Source organism: Phoenix dactylifera, chromosome 9 (genome assembly GCF_009389715.1).
Source record: "Phoenix dactylifera cultivar Barhee BC4 chromosome 9, palm_55x_up_171113_PBpolish2nd_filt_p, whole genome shotgun sequence".
Taxonomy (NCBI): Eukaryota; Viridiplantae; Streptophyta; class Magnoliopsida; order Arecales; family Arecaceae; genus Phoenix; species Phoenix dactylifera.
The window spans coordinates 3,763,111-3,777,841 of NC_052400.1; the positions used below are offsets into that span (position 1 = coordinate 3,763,111).

Below are 14,731 nucleotides of genomic sequence, written 5' to 3' on the forward strand. Positions count from 1 at the left end.
TTGCACAAGTTAACCTGGGTCCAAAGAATAGGAAGATGGGACCCTTCATTGAGGTTCCATAGGTCTGCTAGAGAGAGAAAGAGGCAGAAGAGAGAGAAGGAGGGAGGCTTTTTCTCTCCTAGAAGAGGAATAAGACGATGGGATCATTGGAGACCATGCTAAGGAGCTTGGTCGGCAGCCAGAGATGGTGGACAGCTATTGACAGTGAAATTAAAGGAAAAAGAGCCTAGAAAAATAGGAGAACCAGATTTTTTTTTCTTATTTTATGACAAAACACAAACACAAAATTTAGGACCTCACCCAAAAAGGCTAGCTGAAAGATATTATTTGAGTTTTTTGGTCCTGTATAAGTACCTAAGATCTACCTAGTGAATAACTGATATCAAACTAAATACATACTCGCATAGATCCTCATATACTCTTCCCGTTTAAGCCTTGGCATCCTCGCTAGGCAAAAGATCCAAATTTATTCAAATCCAATCACAAACATTATGATTAGCTCATGGCCAATTTAAATATATCTGTGTTGCAGTGTTCCCTAGTGTATATAGGTCAAGGGCTGGATCTGCTCTGATACTATTTGTAACAATTCAGGACCTCATCCAAAAAGACTAGCCAAAAGATATTTTTTGGATTTTTTAGTCCTGTACAAGTACCTAAGATTTCTCCGGTGAATAATCGATGTGGGACTAAATACATGCTTGAACGGATCCTCACAACTATATACCCTTTAGTGAGTGTATTTTACAAATATTGCCCATGATATTAGCCAAGAAGATAGTGGCTAATTTCAAAATATTCCAATATCTGCAGCAGCAATAAGATCAACTACCTTCCAGTTCTCCATATCCACATTCATATTAGTAAAAGTACGCCAGGCATTTAGTGAAACAATTGGTAACCAGGCGTCCAATAAACATTTACTTGGTTACCGTAGCCCACCTTCCAATTGAACGGATGCTTCTCCAAATAATAGAACAACCCCATGAGGCAATCCAAGATCCAGGAAAGTGATATTTGGCACTTACTACCTTAGCACATAAGGAGTCAGGTTGTAGCACCAAATGGCATGCTGTCCCACACTTAAAAGCCTTCTGTTTAATGCTTAGCAATTGAAGCCCCAATCCTCCTTTGACTCGGGAAGACGTACAATGTTCCAAAGGACGAGATTCATTCCTTTTTCATCATCTAAGTGCCCCATTAAGAATGCTTTGAATTCCTTTCCTTCCGTCCCAGCACAGCTTGAGGAACAACACAATTTGACATGTAATAAATAGAAATAGAGGAGAGCACTGAATGCAAAAAAAAAGTCAACCTGTAAGCAAAGGATCTCAATGTAGTTGGCATTAATTTTGTCAATGAGAGGATAAGAGTCAGCGGCACAAGCCTTGCAATTTGAGAGAGGCACACCCAAATATGTCCATACACCAGCCTTGGTAGGTATATAAAAGAACCTCCTGATTTCTTCTTTAATGTAGTTGGGGGTAGATGGATTGCAGGAGATTATGAGATTTAGATAAGTTGACCTTTTGACCAGAGTATTTGCAATAGGCATCAAAGATTGCTTAAGGCACAAGGAATCCCCCTTACTAGCCCGAGTCACTAATAAGAAATCATCTGCAAATAAGATAATATGAGAAACATTAGCCCAACACTGCAAGGTCTATACCCCTTGGCATACCCCTTCCAGTGACTTCTTGTAAAGGCCTCGAAAGCATCCTAGAAAACAGGATGAATAAGTAGGGCGATAAAGGGCATCATTGTCTAAGTCCCACGTCAATTGGAACCAACTTGATGGATACCCATAGACCAAGATAGAAATCCTGGGAGCAGTAATGCAAGATTTTATCCAAGAAATGAATCTGTCATGAAAATTAGAACGAGAAAGAACAGCATACAAATAATCCTATTTAATTTTATTGTAATCCCTTTCCATGTCCACCTTAAGTATCATTAAGCTCTTCCTGATCGAAGCCTTTTCAGAGAATGCATTCTCGCCTATAATAATAAAATATTATCACCAATATTACGGCCATGGACAAAGACTCCTTGCGCATTAGATATCAAGGAAGGAAGGATTGACTTCATTCTATTAACTAGCATTTTAGCCAAAATCTTATAGAGTATTGCGGAGGCCTGTAGGTCCTAATCATTTGGCACTAATGAATTTTGTTTCTTAGGAATTAAAACAATAAATATCTCCTTCCACAACATAGGCATATTAGAGTTCTAAAGAAATCGTTAATAACCTAGATTACCTCATTTTTGATCTTAGGCCAAAACTCCATGAAGCAGAGTGGTTGAAAACCATTAGGGCTAGGAGCTTTATCAGAGTGCATACTTTTAACTGCATCCTTAATATCGTGTCTTCCGTAACAGTAGATTAACTTCTCAATCTGATCTTTAGTAATCTTCGAGGACACTAGCAGCAACCAAATCTCATCTGTATCCTGGTTTGCTTTTCCTTTATCCTTGAACTTGTTCACAAAGATGTGTTTAATCCCATCATCGTCTTCCACTAACCATCCATAAGATGTTTTGGTGATGGCAATTTTATTGCCTTTTTTTTCCTGCATGCATAAACTTTTGTCATACAACCAGATTAACTCCAATAATTTCATGAACTCCCGAAAATTAAGACCCCATTTTGAGCCTCTTTAGTTTGAAGCTCTGAGATTTCATCATTAAGCCTCGTCCCTTTCTCGAAGATGTTGCCCACTTGTTCCTTGTTCCATCTTCTCACAGCAACCCTCGTATTCTTAAGCATCAAAGCAACTCGGACACGGTGAATGATTACTATAACATCTCCAAGCTCAACAAAATACTTCTCATATTCCCTCATATGACAGCAATTTTTTTTCAAAATGAAAAATTATTAATGTTGAGCAATTTATCTATAGCAGTGAGTAAAATAGAACAGTGACTAGATGCAGACGGAGCCAAATGACATACCTTCGATTCAGGAAAGAGATCCATCCACTTGTTCGAGGCAAAAATATTGTCAAATATTTCCCAAACATGGGCTTTAAGTAAAGGTGGAGTTGGAGGGGAAAATTCCCTTCCTCTCTTTGGCAGCTGGCTCAAGCTTGCTGAGACTACAGGAGTTAGAGACCATGTTCATCAGCGAGGGGAAAACATTTGCCTCCATGCTATCCTCATTTACCAGACAAGAGAAGCCTTGAATATCCTTTTTACTCTGAGTGATGGTCCCCTGTGACGAGGCTCCATACATCTTCCTAGAGACCTAGCAGGGGTCCATTCCAAGGCCGTATGTTTCCTAATAACCTATTGTGATGCTCCTGCAATCGTCCCACTTTCCACTTTAGTCTTAGCTGCTATTGGCACCCTAGCAGCTCCAAGGGCCATAAATGGGTTTTAGATCTTGAGTCACCTTATCCTTAGATTGTTGGCAATCCTCTTGAAGATGCCCCAGTTGACCACAAAAATAGCTTCGGCAATTCTTCATAGAAAAAATCCTCCCAGGGCAAATCCTTTGGATAATATCATTCTGCACACATGCCCGACAAAACCAGTCTTGCTTATGTTCTCCATCCATTCATCCAGGAACAAGGGCTGCCCAGGCTATTGAAGCTATGCAAAAAAAATTGTCACGATCCCACAACTCAATCAGTAAATCTCCAAGGCGAAGCCACACCAAGGAATGGCGAATAATATTCCTCCAAGGTCTAAAGCCAGGACACCATTCTTCAAGAGCAAGGAGCTACCCAGCCAAAGACCATGACCCTCTAGAAAACATCCTTTATTTCAGCTCCTCAGATGGAAAATTGAACGACAAAACTTCCCTCTGAAAGAGATAACACTTGCCACCAAGGTGGTAGTTTATTTAGTTGGAATAGGGTGTTTGCTTCCAACCAAGTGGTTCCAGGTTTGAAACGCATGGACGTCGATTAAATTCGGAGAACGGATACCCCACGTCTGGACACGTGGTCTGAAAGCGCTACTGGTCGGCTGGTACCAAGGTGGCGCACGGGTGACGTACTCACCCGCGAGGGGGTTGCCACGTAGGTGGGTCGCCTGTGAGGTGAGAAGAGTATGAGAAATTTAAGTATGTCTCTACCTCCGACGAGGTAGGGAGGTGCTTTTTACCCATATCGAACATGTCTCGGTGGGAGAGGGGCCCAGTGTGGGGTTTTCCTCCCCCCTTTTCTCCTAGCAAAAAAAAAAAAAGAAGATGACACTTGTAAATCCTGTTACATCGCCCATCCCACCCTCATTTACTTCTGAATGAATGCTATTGGAAAGCCTCTACCCAGGGATTTACCAATTAGAGCTACGCTCCACCGATTACAAGCTTCATCAATTTCATCATCCGAGAAGACTGCCACCTGGATGAATTTCCTCTGCAAGGTTGCAATTTTCTCCGTCATAGCTTATGGCATTTCCCATCTAAATCTCCAGTTGCCTTGAACCACCTGAGCTCATGATTGTCACTGTCACCAACCTCTAGAGCTCGTTGGCCTTCATTACTTCCTGAAGATAGGCCAGACAACTCTCCCATCGCCACCTTTGGACTGGGATCTCCCATCCCTCCCGGCCCTCCCTTCCTTGTTGCGCGGTGTTTCGAACGAAACCATAGCACCACTCAGCGATGAAACTGCCACGACGATCCCTTTGTCCTCATGGTTGTGGTTTGTGTGTATGTTGGCGCAATAATTAGCACATGGTTATTCATTATATAAGAGGTAGAGATTGGTTCACTGACACGGACAATCATCTTTGAGGAGAGCATGCAAAGATGCAACATTATAATTAAAATGTTGCGTTGGTTGGGAGTAAGATGAGATCTTTGATAGAGCTGTGGGTAGCCAGATGTGAGATCTTAATTTGTCACCGGACTTAGTGCAAATAGAGAATTTGCATTAGGTGCCAGCAAAGGTGTCTAGACTAAGGTCAGCACACTATTAAGAGTTGACATAATATGCATTTCATACTATGTGCTTATCCATCATGTTTCAGAGGTGAGTTGAATAGACCCTATTTTTTTTTTTTTTTTACTTCCTCGCTATGCGAGTCCTAAGGTGATGCAGGAGGGAAGCGTTGGAAAGATTCACAAACGCTGCTGAATTTACAACAGAATTCAGAACAAAGAAACGCTGCCAACCCCAAACAAAAAAACTCTGTTTTCTGAACAACAAACAGAGCACGAAACAGGGAACATGCTGAAACTCTCCAGCGTTCTCTTTCTTCCGATCCTTGACGGCTGAAAAACCGAAAAAAATAGAAATAGGAGACGCGTCCTTCTTTCGATTCCTTATATAGGATCGCATACACCCTAACCCTTAACAATGGGACCCAAACATAAACCAAACCCTAAACCAACAAGGACTTCTAATTCCGACTAAATTCAGAACCAAAACATGACTAAATTCAGAAACATAACATAAGAAAGACTCTTGACTTGACTAAACTAGAATTCAGAAGCAGATGGAAATTGATTCAACTCTCTTGAGCGTGGGATTGATCCAAGCACCCCACAGAAGAAGAAGATTCAAGTCTTCATAGCTGCAGCGTCCATGAACAGCACCTCTGTTCCACAGCCCTATTCCACGGAAGAAACCGGTCCTGTATCAGTCCCCTCCACTTGAGGGCAACTCGTCCCCGAGTTGATGTTGGGATACAGCTGCTCCTCAGAATCTTGATATTCATATCTGCAACTGTTCTCATCAACAAACTCCTCTTTTCTTGAACTTTCATCACAATCTGTGGCCAGTGACTCTTTCACCGTCTCACCCATAGAATCCCTTTCAGTTCCAATGTAAGCTGATTTGATGCTGTCCTGTTGTGATAATCCTTTTTTTTTGGAACAAATTTGCTCTGTGAAGATGAAGTAGAATCTTTACTGCCATTGTGTGTATTTGATCTAAGCTTCATATCATGTGGCCAAAGGCATCCACTAGCAAGGGAATCAGAGTCTGGGGGTATTGGAGGCACCATTTTCTTCTGCTTTTTACCTAGGTATACGAGAGCCCTCTCGGCACTTCTTCTGTTGTTTTTCTTCTGAATACCAGATTTGTCACCCTGTTTAATTTTCAAGGGTGAAGAGAGTTGAACAGACATGGCAACTTGTCGAGAATCTACATCAGATTCGCTACTTTCTGAAACAACTCTTGCATTAGAATAAGTACTTTCACTTTGATGAGATTTGGTTTTCCTTCCTGCAGAAGAACCCTGACTTTTCTTCTTTGGGGACCGTGAAGCCCGAGCACTACTAGATGACTGTGTTGGCTCTTCTGGTACAGTGAGAAACGACTTCCCCTCCACTTTAGAGGCTTTGGGGATAAATCTTTCATTCATTGGCATTAGTAGAATCTTCTTATCTTGCCATTTAAACATGTAAGTGTTATCTTGACCCCTATATGTGACATCCGTTTTATGCTGTCATGGACGCCCAAGTAAAACATGGCATGCGTCCATGTCCACCACATCACACAAAATCTCATCCCTGTTGTACCGCCCGATCATAGTGGCACCCTACAAATCTTGCCCACTCTCGTTTCCACACCCTTCTTGATCCACCCGATCTTGTAGGGAGACAGGTGTTTATCCGTCTTCAACTTCATGGCGCGAACTAATGCTGACGATACTATATTCTCGCTGCTACCTCCGTCGATAATCACGTTGCATACTGTATTATTGATGGTGCAATGGGTCTTGAAGATATTGTGGCGTTGTGATTCTTCTTCACTCTTTGGGGTGAATAGGATTCGCTGAACCACAAAAGAAGCTGGAGGCCCATGATCAGGCATCGTCACCACGATGTCGTCGTCATCGGTCCGCTCCTCCTTTTATTCTTCCTCCTCATAAGGAACCCCTTCTTTTTCTCCAGCTTCGACCACATTGACTGATGGCCGCTTCAGACATTCGTTGGACCGATGCCCAACCTCCTGACACTGGTAGCATTTTTAGGCATTGGCTTTTCATAGGAATTCCTGCTACCTTTCGGGGCCACCAGCGGTTTGTTGAAATTTTCAGCACCTTTGTTCATGGACGTTGAAGGCAGTTGGCCCAAAGTGGCTGCCACATCAACAGCCTTCTGCTTTGCCATGGGGGAGCCCGAGGAAACCGTCCGACTCGAGGGTTGATTTGCCTTCCGTGTCATCTATGCCTCGAGTTTTAAGGTCAAACTTGTGGCTTCAGATAAACTCCACACCGAATGTAGATCCATCTGATCTCGGATTGCCGGTTTCAGTCCTCCGATGTACCTTGCCACTTGCTAATTTTTCGTCTCCGACAGATTGTTACGGACGTTGAGACGATTGAACTAATCCGTGTACTTGATCACAGTCCTGGGGCCCTGTCTGCAATTTTGATATTGATGATACAACATCTGCTTGTAATCCGACGGGAGGAATCGGCTATACAGATGTTGCTTCATCTTGCATCAGGTGGTGATCTGCATCTTTTCTTGCCGTAGATAATTGTGTTGCAATTGCTCCCACTATGTAGATGCTCCACCCCTTAACTTGTATGCAACAAGCTTTACCTTTTTCTGATCTAGGATCTCCATGTAATCGAAGAACTTCTCGACTTCAGCCACCCAATCTAGGAAACCTTCGATATGTAGATTGCTGCTGAAGGCAGGGAGATCAACCTTCAAATGGAAATCGGGGGTGATTCGGTTCCGATCAATCCTTTCGGGCCTGTAACCTGCTAGTCATCCTTTGCTTGGGTGTTCTCGGGGCTTGGAACGAATGCCTTTCTAGCCCCCCGCGTTGTGTTGTGCCTTTGTTGCAGCCCATCGAACTCACCGAAGGTCAATCCTTGTCTTCTTCGTCGGACAATTTTAGGTAGACATGCTCCCTACGCCGATGGGGAGGGTCTCGCGCCGGCATTGGTTGGCCACAAGGAAAGTTCTCGCTCACTTGAACCCGATTCCGGTTAGGTTTCCTTATGTTTTCGATCCGCAACTTGTTGAGCATCTGTTGGATGTTCTGCATGACGTCTTCAAGGTTGCGAACCACCATCTAAAGGGCCGGCATCCCATGATCTCCGTCGATGGGATGGACACTTCCAATGCTATCGTTTACCATCACCACAGGGAAAGCCTGCTCAGATACCAAATGATGCAGGAGGGAAGCATGGGAAAGATTCACAAACGCTGCTTGTTAGGGGAAAAAGTGGATCACCCAACACATATGGTTAAAGCACCCGAATCCGACAGCAAGCCTAGTCTCCGCAGGCATGACCTTAGAAGACCGAGCTCAAAAGGCCGAACTCAGAAGGCCGACCCTAGAAGGCCGAGCTCAGAAGGCTGAGCTCAGAATGCCTCCCCCAAAAGGCTGAGCTCAGAAGGATGACCTCTGCAGGCACGACCTCGGCAGGCATGATCTCAAAAAGCCGAGCTCAGAAGGCCTCCCCCAGAAGGTCGAGCTCAGAAGGACGACCTCAGCAGGCATGACCTCAGAAGGTCGAGAAATCCTCCATATTCGGGATCAAATTCCACAATCTCCGCCATAACGACTGTCAATATTTAAATCTACGCAATCTCAACCGACTGCCAGCTAGCCAGAAGTTTCGTGCCATCTAAGGTAACTTATTTAACCCACGATTTGTGTAATCACCTCGGATTACGAGTAACCGCTACAGCCCCTCCTATAAAGAGGGGGGAACTCCGGGGAGAAAGGGGGCTTCCTCCTTCATAAAAGAAAGATCTTCTTCCTCCCCCGGGCCAAAAAAATACCTCTCCATTATCTCCATTAAATTCCTCCAAATCCCTCTCTGACTTAAGCATCGGAGGGCCTTCGCCGGAACCTCCGGCCCAAGGCTTCTTGTAGGTCCGCCGGAGACAGCCGTCCACCACCACATCACCAGCCAGAGCTCCTTCCCCTCGGCTCGCGGTCACCTCCGGGTCCAATTTTCAGTAACAGTTGGCGCAAGAGGAAGGGTCCGAGTCGTGATCATGAGGCTAAGGAGCAGAGGAGCCTCTAATGCCTCCCGGCATCATGCACCAAGTCCTGGCCGCTCAGTTCAGAATCCACCACTAATGTCTCCGGCAAATCAAGCTCCATGGATCCACCCTGAACAGTTTAACATGTTGGTGCAACAAGTCCAAGCGCTCATTGCGGCCATTTAAGGCCTGCAGCAAGTAAGAGACCAGCATATACTCCCTCCTCATGGGTGTAAGTCCTCAAGACAGTGTTCGCGACGTCGCTCTCCTGCACAGCATCGCCATCATCGAAGCTCCTATCGAGCTTGGAAGGACGACCTCGACAGGCATGACCTCAGAAGGCCGAGTGTAGAAGGCCAAGTTCAGAAGGCCGAGCGCAGAAGGCTGAGCGCAGAAGGCGGACCTCAAAAGGCCGACTTCAGAAGGCCGACCTCGGAAGGACGAGCTCAGCAGGCCGAGCGTAGAAAGCCAAGCTCAGAAGGCCTCCCCCAGAAGGCCGAGCTCAGAATGCCTCCCTCAAAAGGCCGACCTTAGAAGGCTGAGCTCAAAAGGCCGAGCGCATAAGGCAGACCTCAAAAGGCGGACCTCAGAAAGCCGAGCTCAGAAGGTCGAGCGCAGAAGGCCGAGCTCAAAAGGTCGAGCGCAAAAGGCTGACCTCAGAAGGCCTCCTCCAGAAGGCCGAGCTCAGAAGGCCTCCCCCAGAAGGCCGAGCTCTGAACACCTTCCCAGAAGGCCGAGCTTACAAGGCCAACCTCAGAAGGCCGGTGCTGAGCCAAGTCTTGAGGGACTTCAAAGCTCGGGAGCCATCAAAATATCTCCAAAAGGTACGGGACGCCACTTTGGCTTTAAACTATTTTAATATTTAACCTATTTTCAGGTCGGAGAATGCAAAAGACGACCTACAGGTATCTCTATCTCCAACGTCGCCCCGCTCCGAGTGGGGGCGCACGATAGCCAACGGACGAGGTCCGTCACCTGCGGGTATCTCCATCTCCAACGTCGCCCTGCTCCGAGTAGGGGTGCACGATCACCAACGGACGAGGTTCGTCTCCTGCATGTATCTCCAATAATGCCTCGACCAAGTTTGGGATTCCTCGACCAAGCTCGGGATGCCCCGACCAAGCTCGGGATGCACCGACCAAGTTCAGGATGCCCTGCTGCATCGACCGTGAGCCAAGTCTCCCTCGACCTCGGGCTCTATCTAATAGTGCCCCGACCAAGTTCGTGATGCCCCGACCAAGTTCGGGATGCCCCGCTGCGTCGACCGCGAGCCAAGTCTCCCTCGACCTCGGGCTCTATCCAAGGATGCCTTGACCAAGCTCAGGATGACCCGTTGAGCCGACCGCGAGCTATGGCCCTCTCAACCTCAGGTACTGCCTAATGACATCCCGACCAAGCCGGAACGCGCCGCTGCGTCGACCGCGAGCAAAGCCTCCTTCGACCTTGGGAACTACATAACGAAAATTCGACTACAGTTCAAGATGCCTAGAACAGATATTATGGATCAAAGGGCACTCGAGCCTGCGATAACTCACGATTCCAACGGCCGAACATCACCAAGGGTGGAGAACTACGATGTAGCTTCCAATTCATTACGACCCAAAAACGCCTTTTCCCTCCTTTCGAAACAACAAAATGATTTGAAGCCGCCTAATCTCATCAGCATGATAGAAATAGCTACTTCCTTCGCTCGAGCTCGAAAACGGCTCGAACTCGAAAGTCGGAGGATAGTGTTAGGGGGAAAAGTGGATCAACCAACACATATGGTTAAAGCACTCGAATCCGAGAGCAAGCCTGGTCTCGGCAGGCATGACCTCAGAAGGCCGAGCTCAGAACGCCTTCCCAGAAGGACGACCTCAGCAGGGATGACCTCAGAAGGTCGAGCTCAGAAGGCCGAGCTTAGAAGGATGACCTCGGCAGGCATGACCTCCCCCAGAAGGCCGAGCTTAGAAGGCCGAGAAATCCTCCGTATTCAAGATCAAATCCCGCAGTCTCCACCACAACAGCTGTCAATATTTAAATCTACGCAATCTCAACCGACTGCCAGCTAGCCTAAAATTTCGTGCCATCTAAGGTAACTTATTTAACCCACGATTTGCGTAATCACCTCGGATTGCGAGTAACCGTGACACTCCCTCCTATAAAGAGGGGGGAACTCCAGGGAGAAAGGGGGCTTCCTCCTCCATAAAAGAAAGATCTTCTTCCTCCGCCGGGCCAAAAAATACCTCTCCATTATCTCCATTAAATTCCTCCAAATCCCTCTCTGATTTAAGCATCGGAGGGCCTTCGCTGGAACCTCCGGCCAAAGGCTTCTTGCAGGTCTGCCGGAGACAGCCATCCGCCACCACATCACTAGCCAGAGCTCCTCCCCCTCGGCTCGTGGTCACCCCCGGGTCCAACTTCCAGCAACAGTTGGCTCTAGAGGAAGGGTCCGAGTCGTGATCATGAGGCTAAGGAGCAGAGGAGCCTCTAATGCCTCCCGATATCATACAGTAAGCACTGGCCGCTTAGTCCAGAATCCACCACCAATGTCTCCGGCAGATCAAGCTCCACGGATCCACCCTGAACAATTTGACATGTTGGTGCAACAAGTCCAAGTGCTCAATGCGGCTGTTCAAGGCCTGCAGCAAGTAAGAGACCAGCATGTACTCCCTCCTCATGGGTGTAAGTCCTCAGGATGGCGCTCACGACGTCGCTCTCCTGCAGAGCGTCGCTATCATCAAAGCTTCCACCGAGCTCGGAAGGACGATCTCGGTAGGCACGACCTCGGTAGGCATGACCTCAGAAGGCCGACCTCAGAAGGCCAAGCTCAGAAGGCCAAGTGCAAAAGGCAGACCTCAAAAGGCCGACCACAGAAGGCCGAGCTCAGCAGGCCGAGTGCAGAAGGTCGAGCTCAGAAGGCCTCCCCCAGAAGGCCGAGCTCAGAACGCCTCCCTCAGAAGGCCGAGCACAGAAGATGGACCTTAGAAGGCCAAGCTCAGCAGGCCGAGCGCAGAAGGCCGAGCTCCGAAGGCCTCCCTCAGAAAGCCGAGCTTAGAACGCCTCCCCCAGAAGGCCGAGCTCAGAAGGTCGAGCGCAGAAGGCCGAGCTCAGAAGGTCGAGCGCAGAAGGCCGAGCGCAGAAGGCTGACCTCAGAAGGCCTCCTCCAGAAGGCCGAGCTCAGAAGGCCTCCCCCAGAAGGCCGAGCTCAGAACGCCTCCTCCAAAAGGCCGAGCTTAGAAGGCCGACCTCATAAAGCCGGTGCTGAGACAAGTCCTGAGGGACTTCGAAGCTCGGGAGCCATCAAAATGTCTTCAAAAGGTATGGGATGCCACTTTAGCTTTAAACAACTTCAATATTTTACCGATTTTCAAGTCGGAGAATGCAAAAGACGACTTATGGGTATCTCTATCTCCAATGTTGCCCCGCTCCGAGTGGGGGCGCACGATCGCCAACAGACGAGGTCCGTCGCCTGCGAGTATCTCCATCTTCAACGTCGCCCTATTTCGAGTGGGGGCGCATGATCGCCAACGGACTAGGTCCGTCTCTTGTATGTATCTCCAATAATACCCCGACCAAGTTCGAAATTCCTTGACCAGGCTCGGGATGCACCGACCAAGTTCGAGATGCCCCGACCAAGTTCGGGATGCCCCGCTGCATCGACCGCGAGCCAAGTCTCCCTCGATCTCGGGCTCTATCTAATAATGCCCCGACCAAGCTCGGGATGCCCCGACCAAGTTTGGGACGCCCCGCTGCGTCGACCGCGAGCCAAGTTTCTCTTGACCGCGGGCTCTATCTAAGGATGCCCTGACTATGTTCGGGATGCCCCGACCAAGCTCGGGATGACCCGCTGAGTCGACCGCGAGCTATGGCCCTCTCGACCTCAGGTACTGCTTAATGACATCCCGACCAAGCTCGGGATGCGCCACTGCATCGACCACGAGCAAAGCCTCCCTCGACCTTGGGAACTACCTAACGAAAATTTGACTACAATTCAAGATGCCTAGAATAGATATTATGGATCGAAGGGCACTCGAGCCTGCGATAACTCACGATTCCAATGGCCGAATATCACCAAGGGTGGAGAGCTATGATGCAGTTTCCAATTCATTACGACCCAAAAGCACATTTTCCCTCCTTTCGGAACGACAAAATGATTTGAAAACATCTAATCTCATCACCATGACAGAAATAGCTACTTTCTTTGCCCGAGCTCGAAAATGGCTCGAACTTGGAAGTCGGAGGTTAGTGTTAGGGGAAAAAGTGAATCACCCAACACATATGGTTAAAGCACCCGAATCTGACAGCAAGCTTGGTCTCGGCAGGCATGACCTTAGAAAGCCGAGCTCAAAAGGCCAAACTCAGAAGGCCGACCCCAGAAGGTCGAGCTCAGAAGGTTGAGCGCAGAAGGCCGAGCTTAGAACGCCTTCCCCAGAAGGCCGAGCTTAGAAGGAAGACCTCAGCAGGCACGACCTCGGCGGGCATGACCTCAGAAGGCCGAGCTCAGAAGGACAACCTCTGCAGGCACGACCTCGGCAGACATGACCTCAGAAGGCCGAGCTCAGAAGGCCTCCCCCAGAAGGCTGAGCTCAGAAGGCCGAGAATTCCTCCATATTTGGGATCAAATCCTGCAGTCTCCGCCACAACAGCTGTCGTTATTTAAATCTATGCAATCTCAACCGACTGCCAGCTAGCCTGAAATTTCATGCCATCTAAGGTAACTTATTTAACTCACGATTTGCGTAATCACCTCGGATTGCGAGTAACCACTACACCCTCTCCGATAAAGTAGGGGGGAACTCCAGGGAGAAAGGGGGCTTCCTCCTCCACAAAAGAAAGATCTTCTTCCTCCCTCGAGCCAAAAAATATATCTCTCCATTCTTTCTCTATTCAAAGTCTCTCTTTGACTTAAGCATCGGAGGGTCTAAGCCAGAACCTCCGGCCACAGGTTTTTTGCAGGTCTGTCAGAGACAGCTGTCCGCCACTATATCACCAGCCAGAGCTCCTCCCCCTCGGTCCGCGGTCACCCTCGGGTCTAATTTCCAGCAACATTGCTGAATCTACAACAGAATTCAAAACAAAGAAGCGTTGCGAATCCCAAACAAAAACACTTTGTTTTTTGAACAACAAACAGAGCACAAAATAGGGGATATGCTGAAACTCTCCAGCGTTCTTTTTCCTTCAATCCTTGACAGCTGAAAAACTGGAAAAAAAACAGAAGCAGGAGACACGTCCTTATTGTGATTCCTTATATAGGATCGCACACACTCTAACCCTTAACAATGGGACCCAAACATAAACCAAACCCTAAACCAATAAGGACTTCTAATCCCGACTAAATTCAGAACCAAAACATGATTAAATTTAGAAACATAACATAAGAAAGACTCTTGACTTGATTAAACCAAAATTCAGTAGCAGACGGAAATTGATTCAACTCTCTTGAGCGTGGGATTGATCCAAGCACCCCACGGAAGAGGAAGACTCAAGTCTTCATAGCTCCAGCGTCCATGAACAGCACCTCTGTTCCACGGAAGAAACCTGTCCTGTATCATAAGGGTCTTTTAGGTGGCCTGTTATGATGCCCTTTTAACTTTTGACTCTATCATGAGGTGAAGGAGTGATGTTTGCTACTCTAATAAGCTACCAAAAGCTATGAATAATGCAGTTATAATAGGAAAGTAGTTGGTTTAGAACCAAGTGACATGAGGGCAAATAGAAGACCTTTTTCATATCACATCATTCTTTTGCTGCTCATAGCAACCATGCCTCAATTAGGTCTACGTGATCGATTGTAATATAAGCACCAGGTAGTATTAAAGAGTTAAGAGATAGCTTTAAGTT

At 47.3% G+C, this 14,731-nt stretch overlaps 1 protein-coding gene across 1 annotated transcript; it reads right to left on the reverse strand.

The window, feature by feature from the left end:
* Positions 1–294: 294 nt before the first annotated feature.
* LOC113461230 lies at positions 295–3,762 on the reverse strand. The gene is made up of 3 exons (XM_026800985.2): positions 2,953–3,762; positions 2,259–2,570; positions 295–1,617 (listed from the first exon to the last, which is right to left on the reverse strand). Exons 1-3 carry the CDS (start codon positions 2,974–2,976, stop codon positions 1,603–1,605), a joined length of 351 nt encoding a protein of 116 aa, XP_026656786.1. The 5' UTR covers positions 2,977–3,762; the 3' UTR covers positions 295–1,602.
* Positions 3,763–14,731: the final 10,969 nt, after the last annotated feature.

Coding starts and splice junctions, on each gene's coding strand:
- LOC113461230 (XM_026800985.2), bottom strand. CDS start 2,976: ATGGATCTCTTTCCTGAATCGAAG. Junction 2,571..2,952: donor ATCTCTTTCCTGAATCGAAG/GTATGTCATTTG, acceptor TTATGCATGCAG/GAAAAAAAAGGCAATAAAAT.